Source organism: Monopterus albus, unplaced genomic scaffold (assembly GCF_001952655.1).
Source record: "Monopterus albus unplaced genomic scaffold, M_albus_1.0 scaffold141.1, whole genome shotgun sequence".
Lineage (NCBI taxonomy): Eukaryota > Metazoa > Chordata > Actinopteri > Synbranchiformes > Synbranchidae > Monopterus > Monopterus albus.
In genome coordinates, this window is record NW_018128021.1 from 252,260 (window position 1) to 260,548 (window position 8,289).

At 43.0% G+C, this 8,289-nt stretch overlaps 1 protein-coding gene across 6 annotated transcripts in view; it reads left to right on the forward strand.

Moving 5' to 3' along the window:
- The window catches only part of meis2a (Meis homeobox 2a), an 84,658-nt gene that overhangs the window by 34,078 nt on the left and 42,291 nt on the right, over positions 1-8,289 (forward strand). For 5 of the 6 annotated variants that reach the window (XM_020613986.1, XM_020613981.1, XM_020613984.1 and 2 more), the window contains one exon: positions 3,963-4,108. In XM_020613986.1, coding sequence (XP_020469642.1) covers positions 3,963-4,108 — 146 coding nt within the window. The remainder of the gene's footprint in view (positions 1-3,962; positions 4,109-8,289) is intronic. The other variant, XM_020613983.1, reaches the window with a different exon arrangement.

Sequence of the window (8,289 nt, forward strand, 5' to 3'; positions counted from 1 at the left end):
TGTTGTCTCAGCGGGTGTGTCGCTGAGTGGGGAAAATCGATTTGAAACGTGAACAGGCAGGTGATGCTCCGTGGACATTCGTTTGGAGCTACAACTCTTGCGAACTGTCACCCAGCCACCTGTCTGAGATCCCGGCTGCTCGGGAAGTTGTGGGGGGCGGCTATCTTGGGCTAAGCTACGTCTAGGAGGCTCCACACCGGTTACGTGGGCATAGCTAGCTGGCCTATTCTCCATGGTGTGGAGCCGCGCTTCTAAGTCTGTGAGCCTCGCCTCCAATGCTGCTACCATCTGACATTTATTACAAGTACCATTATCACTAAAGGAGGCAGAGAAATAACTGAACATGCGACACTCCGAGCAAGAGAAAGGAGGAGAGGAAGAGGGGGAATTGCTCTCGATTAAGCTACTAGCTTAGCTAGCTTCTAAACTAGTCGACCTAAAGTAGCAAGTTAAATTTGGTAGTTAGCAAGAACTTCTGCAAAAAGAGTGCTTTAAGTGGGGCAAGCGTATGTTGTCACTCAGAAATTCAGATGAACCTAGAAAACAGTGAGTTTAATTCCTAAACAATCTGGAAACAAGCACAACGCAGTGCAAATACAGAAAACAGGAAATGAGTACGGTTTACCGCAGGAAACAGCAGTCCGTCAAAGGTTGCTTCTAGACATGAAGTATGATCTTTAGAGCCATTAGGACTCCCCAGAAGTACCCTGTACTCTCAGCAGAGACTGCAGGACACTTTCTGCTAAACCTTTTTCTTTGTCCAAGAAATCCTGAAACGACCCTGAATGTGCCAACATTAGATAAGCAGAGCTGCAGTGTGTTTACAGTCCTTTCCCAACCCGTTAATGAGCTCAGCCCTGAGACCAATTTACTCACAGGGAGATATATCTGAATGCATTTTTAATAACCACCCACTGGTGAAGAGAGAGGGAATGTGTGAGCACTAGCCTTTTGCTTGTTTGTTTGCTAGTGTGTTCATTCACTCTCTCACCCTCATCGCATCCAGTCATTGTCTTCCATCTTGCCTGATTACTCCTTCTTCGTTTCTGTGCATATGACAACATGGACAAACTTTCATTGCAAACACTTTAAGTCAGGATATTGATAGAGTGGGTGAGGGAGACAGAGAGAGGAAGAAAGAGTGAGGGAAGACAGAAAGGGGGGGTGGCTGTCTTTTTTTTTCCATCTCCAAGGGCGCTGCTTTTCCAAAAGTGCCTGGGGCTACACTCCAGCACCTCGGCTCCCCTAGGCCTTTCGGCTGCCTCCTAATAGCCAACCCCCATCTGTGTCACATGGCCAGATGATGGGACGCTTCCCCCGCTCTGCTCTGCACTTTTTTCTTTTCTCCATTTTTTTTCAGAGTGCACATCCTCACAGGTTAGAATGGCAGAGTTGCCAGGGAACAGTCAGAAGCCATTAGCGTTTGGGACAATTTGCCCTGCAGCGTTCCTTCTCTCTCTCATAAGAAAGGAGTGGGGGTGGATGCAGAGCACCAGCCCTCCTTTAGATGTAATGAGGCTGTGCAAGTTGATTCTTCTTTATTCTTTTTCTACTCGTTTTTTTCTTCCTCATTCTTTTCTTTCTTTCTTTCTTGTAACCTCTCATCCACACTTGATTTTCCTTCATTCTCCATTCAGAATGCACATTTCTGCATGTATATATTGTAATAACTCACAAACAACTGCTAACTCTACACAAAATAATACTTGAATGCTGCTTCTGATCTCTGCACACATGACAGTATCAATGTGCATGTGAGACAGAGGGAGAGAGGAGCTGAAAGACCTGGAGTCTGGTTTCACCCTTGCGGGCTGGGGCAGGAGGCAGCAAGCATGCTGGGTAATGAAGTGACAGGTCAGTCTGTAAATACGCGTGGGTCGCTCTGGCCCTGGCCAGGGGGGAGGCTATCGCATTGCAGTGAAAATGGAAACGTCAATAAAATTAATCTGCCAGCCTTTTGGCCACTGTGTGGTTCCATTGGATGAGCCTGACTGCTCACAGCAGGAGAGGGATTTGGAGAGTAGCTTGAAAATCAACACAAAACCTAGCAGCACACAAACAAACAACCAAACTGTGTGTCAACATTATTCACTGAAGCTCAAAAGCAGAGAAACAAGGGGAGGGTGGTTAAGATTCACAGCTCTCTAGTCGTGTAGTTATAGAAGTTTGGAGGCAAAGTGGGGGAGTTCGACTTGACTTCCGTCTGGGTTGCGTTTCTCAGGAAGCCCCTCACAGTCAGGGTAGGCTATGGCCAGACCAAAGTTTATTGTTTTAGGCTTTCCTGAACAAGGATTCATACTTAGCCTGGGGTTTACGGCATTTGCCACTAATGAATGCCCATTCTACAAATACAACACCCCTAGTCTGTGTCCCCATTCCCATATGTCCTTCAGAAGGGCTGTTGCTTTTTTAACTTCACACAGAGAGCGCAAAGTAGGCACTTCTCTGTTTTCCTCTTTCATGTGGCTCTGCACTAATGATGTAGAAGGAAAACACTGTGCTCAGACAAAAAATGGACAGAGAGAAGAAAAAAAGGGAAAAACAAGGGGGAGGAAAAAGAAAGTGGGAAAGGTAGTTAGAAGTGAGGGCCCCTCCTGTCCTTATAGTTCCTTCATTTATTTTACATTTGATTACACCACCAGTCGGATCCTTTTTCTTTCCCCCTTTTTAATGTTATTAGTTCAAATATTTATGCGAGATTAAGACTTGTATAGGTGGTTGTGATTGATGCCTCCCTAAAAACAAGAGGACATGCAAGTCTGAATTTTGAGAATGTCAGGGTCCTTCTCTGCCTTAGTGGAGGAGTTTTTCAGATACATAATTTAGATGCCCTCAAGGAAGGCTTTCAAGGCATTTGTGCCCGGGGGCAAGAAAAAATAACTATGACTGTTAAAAGTAAATCACTTTTGCTAATGCACAATTAATGATCAGGGAAGAGGAACAAGAAAAATGCAAGGGACAATATGGAAACTTCGATTTAAGGTAGAAACTGTGCATGTTTTCCTTCTTGAAATCAAACACTGACGGACATTAATGCAGGCAAAGCCGCCGCTGGCCTGTCATGCTAATCTTGTGGCAGAATGGGGAGGGGTTGCTGCAAGGGAAGGGAGCGGGAGAGGAGGACTAAGAGAGTCGGGGTTTGGGGTGGGGGAAGCAGACAAGTCCATTATGTGCATCGAAGTGCAACAATGAACCACCCCACATCACATCCCTATGTTAATACTCGTGTGTCTCAACTGGATGCTGCGAATTATCTACTCATTTCAGTTTTGTTTGTGTGTGTGTGTGTGTGTGTGTGTGTGTGTGTGTGTGTGTGCGCGCGCATGTGGTTCATGAATGTCTGTGTGTTACTGTACATGTCTGCATAACTCCATCCTGTCCCCTTTGGCTCTCTTCAAAAGATGAAAAAAACATCCTTTGCATTATGTCAAGCATGCAAATGTAATTGAATTAATGACACGAGTCCAAGCCTCTACTGTACTTGAAGGCTCCTTGTCCTTTTTTGTCATCTCTATTTTTTTCCCTCCTCCTCTTCTTACATGAGAAACTGGAACAAGGAACCTACAGTAGTGTTTCAGTGTCCAACCATAACATTAGAGTCATTAACCCCTATTCCCTTCTCCAGTGCTCTGGGGTATAGAGAAACTGGTAAGTCTCTGTATAAACCCCCCGCTCTCTATACAGGCCTTCATCTGAGGCCATTCAAATCCCCCTAACTCCGTATCTTCAGTACACAACACTGGCTTTACTATGTCAATTCTCTCAGCCTTAGTGCAGTGGGTTTGAATTCCTTCATAGGTATCTGTGGTATTTGTCCATTTATCCGTCTTTCATAAGCCTTAAACTCATCTTTCACTGTCTTTACTTCTGTTTCAGCTTTGAGAATCTTTACTTCTTATCATATTCTGAGTCAGTGGTGTGGTCTGGGATGTTATTTAACCCTGGGTTTGGTTCCCGTTCAGGAGATGGCTTAGACAACAGCGTTGCATCACCTGGCACAGGGGATGACGACGACCCAGACAAGGATAAGAAGAGGCAGAAAAAGCGTGGCATTTTCCCCAAGGTGGCCACTAACATCATGAGGGCGTGGCTGTTCCAGCATCTCACGGTAAGCACAAGCATTACTTTTTTGCAGTGGTGGAAAGTAACCAAATACATTTACTCAAGTACTGTACATAAGTAGAATTTTGAGACATCTGTACTTTACTTGATTATTTTAATTTTGTGCTCCTTCATGCTTTGACTTCATTACATTATAGCGGCAAATATTGTACTTTTTACTCCACTACATTTACTTTATATCTTTAGTTACTAGTTACTTTTCAGAATCATATTAATACAAAATAAATACAGTATAATTATAAGACCTCGCTGATCTGAGGTGGAAAATTCACCAGCTACCCAGCAGTAATTCAAATTAGATGCAGTTAAAACTAGCTCCCCTTCACCAGCTGCAACAATAAATGTGATGTATGCAAAAATGCATCAGTAAATATAATATGATATACAGGAAGGTGAAATGTGCCATTTTGCATAATGAGTACTGTTAGTACTTCAAGTATGTTTTGATGCTAATACTTTTGTACTTTTATTTAAGTAATATGCTGAATGCAGGACTTTTACTTGTAGCAGAGTATTTGTACACTGTTGTATTGCTACTTGTACTTAAGTAAAGGATCTGAGCACTTCTTCCACCACTGCTTTTTTGTATGAAACAACACAGGTAGAAAAAACAGTCACTCAAAATAAAACATACGTGCATGTACACACACACACACACACACACACACACACACACACACCTGTCACATAGTTGTTACTGAGTGGATGAATGATGGCAGCACTGTGATGCTCACCTGTCAGCCACCTGTCATTGGGACACAGTGACCAGGTCAATCTAATCAGTCTGGACTGTTTACTCTGCTCAGCACTCTGAGTAAGAGGGAGATGCCACAACTATAATGGCATTTACTCTAATATGAGATGCACTGTTTGTTTGGCCTGAAGTAGTTTTTCTGGGGCAGACTAAGACAAGTAGTACTTTTTCCTGGAGATTGTGTAAATGTGTGTAAAGATTTAGGTTGAGTACAGAGATTTTTGAAACATTTATATCACTTAAAATCAAACATATTACTGTAACATTTGTGTACAGATGGTATAGGTGGTTATGGGTATAGAGTTGTAGGCCTTTGTAGCTTTGCCATGGTTGACTTGGTGATGATGGTAAATGCTCATCCATATCTGAGAGAAAATTTTCAGTTCAGTTGGACAACTCTGACATCGGCTCATTCACTTCACGAAGCACGGTAATGTTACATGGATCAAATATTCAAATGCCACAGTAGTTCAAATATACTTAGTAAAATAATGAAGCACTCTTTGCTTAACCGTTTTCTGTATGTATGTCTGCTTTGCTTTCTATTTATGTGTGTCAAGTATAGGGGGGGTGGATCCACATGACCCCACATACATACCCTCGCTAATGTCAGGACATTATCAGAACATCAGGCTGTATTGATTTTGTAAGGCTGGTCAGATTTCAGGAGGAGGTGCCACACTAGGACACATAAGCTGCTCTCTGAGCACATGGCTCCCTGTCCCAGAGATAGTGGGACAATATGGGGAAAGGGAGGAGTAAAACAAGAAGAAGAGAGAGTAGAAAAGACTTAGTTTTAGAGCTTCAGCTTCATGAATCATCATCTCATTTCAGAGGGTCAGGTGTCCTATGTGCACCCTTTCCCCTCCACCTAACATTGCCCACTCCCTGCCCAAAGCCCCTGTACCCTGATTATCTAACCAAAGGCCCAAGTAATGAGTGGCCAGCAAATACAGCCTAATTGAAAGGGCTGTAAATCCATTACATATTGGTCAGGGATAATCATGAGTGCTTTAATCACTTTTATCTATTCAGGAGCAGTGAAGCTGCAACAGCAAAGCCCTGAGCCTTGCAGGCCTTAGCGGCTCCACCACACCAGTGTTTATGCTTATTATTCTCATCATTATCAAAATGACTTCACAGCTGTTTGCAGCTCCATCACTCCCTGACCGGGGACTTCTCAGCAAATGCTACAGACCAAGCTTGCAAAACTTAAAAAAACAAAACAAAAAACAAACAAACTTTTTTTAAGAATTTGTTTTTTTTTCTGCATTAGGTTTTTTCTTCTAATGGACTTGGAGTGAAAAACATGTTTGCGTATGAAGGGGACACGCAAAAAGAGCAGAGTGTTTTATCTAAGTGTGATTTACTGTATGTGCATATATGCATGCACAAAAATGCATCAAAATACTTTATGTAAGTTTAAACTGGAAATTCTTGCTGAAAGCCTCACCCTGGTTTGGCACTGCTTTCTGCAGTAGATGCAGACAGAAAAACAAAATGACGCATAGAAAGAGTTTAGAAGAGTCGCCAGCAATTTTCTTTAGAATTGTTTTAAAATTGAATTGAAAGAGTGGAAAGGAAAAGTGGGGGAAAGCCCAATGTTGAGCACAGGCGCATTTTTCAGAGAGCTGGTAAATTCAAACAGAGAGGAGCTTTCAAGGCCCTTTTTCTCTGACCCTCTCCCTTTATCACATCCCCTGCTTGTAGATGTTCTCTCCAATCTTTATTTGTTTCTTTTGTGTAAAGCCCTGGCCAGTCTTGTACAAATAATAATCCCTCCCTTTTAACCTGCCTTCATTTCTCCACTGAGGAAGAGGACTAATTGAATTATCCCCCTTCTTTTCTCACCATCCAATTCTACCACCCATAAACTCTCTCACTTTCTCTCTCTCTCTCTCTCACACACACAAACACATACATGCATACACACTCATACTCACACCCAATAGCCATTCTTCTTTCTTTTAATTTGTTAAGCAAATGTATTTGCCATTGCTGGATGTGTTTTTGCAAGGGTGAATTCTTGGGGACTTTGGCCCCTGAATGGCCTATAGCGGCATTCTGTCATTCATGCATTCATTAACTGAGGGGTAAGGAGTGAAAGGAGCGGCCTTGTATTTTCTCAAACTGCGGGGCCAGCATGCAGCTCCTCTTCCATGAGCCGCAGGGGTCTCTCTACATATGTTCTCAACATCCAGCCATTGTCACATCATCTGAAAAGCTCAAAAGGATAGGACCCCCCTTCACACACACAAAAACAACACAGGCCAATAGTAACAACTGTTGGCTTTTGGATTCAGTATAACAAAATTGCCCTCTCCCTCTCCCCTTCCACCCTCCCTGGTTTTACTATGGCCTCACACTCTCTTGGGAGAACTCACAAGATGGGTTTCATCAAGTTAGTCACATATAGAAAGTAATCTCATTTCAGCTCATATTTACCATCAGCCCTACCACACCAACATTCAACTGTTGGGAAGACACCGTTTGTGGTGCCATAAAGATCTCTATAAATATTCCACAGTTATGCTGTGGAGAAGCTGTGATAACCCTGACCTCTTGTACTGTATGCTGAGGCCATATGCACAGAAGAACATGTGAGGTGGCAGTCTTAAATGCCCCATATGCAACTGGCAAATGGCTGGACAGATCAGCTGGTGCTTACTGGCATGGCCAGACCATCTCTCCACTTCCTCCTTCTATCTTCTCTCCCACTCTTTCTTTTTCTCTAATATCCCCCTCCTTCCCATGGGTTTCTGGATGTCTTCCAGCCACATTAGGGGAAGGGAAATCCCAGGCTGTTGGTATAAGCTTTTCAATACTACAGGGAGATTATGTTATCAGAAAGGTAAACTTCACTGCTAGGGGTAAAATGTTCTACTACTTTTCAAGAGTTTGAGCTACAGAATTCATGAGAGGAAGAGAAAGTTGGATAGGTAGATTAAGGGAATGTAAAATAGTAGAAAAGAAGTGACAAGAGACGGTGGCAAACAAAAATAGAGAGGCAGTGATGGGAGTTTTTTTTTAATTATTATTGTTCTTATTGTTGCAAAAGGTGGTGCCCTTTTGTTTTGCAAAAGCAAACTCTTAAATCTACAATTAGCCTCTCGGTGCCCCTGGCCTTCCTTCCCTCTTACCCCCTGCTAGCCCTTACTTACCCCTGTAAAGACAAGGGTCGGCCTCGTAGTAAAAACAGGAAGCACTCAGATACAAAGATATCACTCTGGGCTCCGGCCTTGTCTTTTGACTAGTTTAAACCCTCAAACACCTGTTGGTCTTTGGTTCTTGTTACCATTGTTAACTCTGAGAGACGAGACAGTCCAAGTAACTTCAAAACAGTGCTGATTTATTCAAAGGATCACAGGTAAAATTAACATTACACGCTCAGGTATCTTGCACCTCCAAACTGC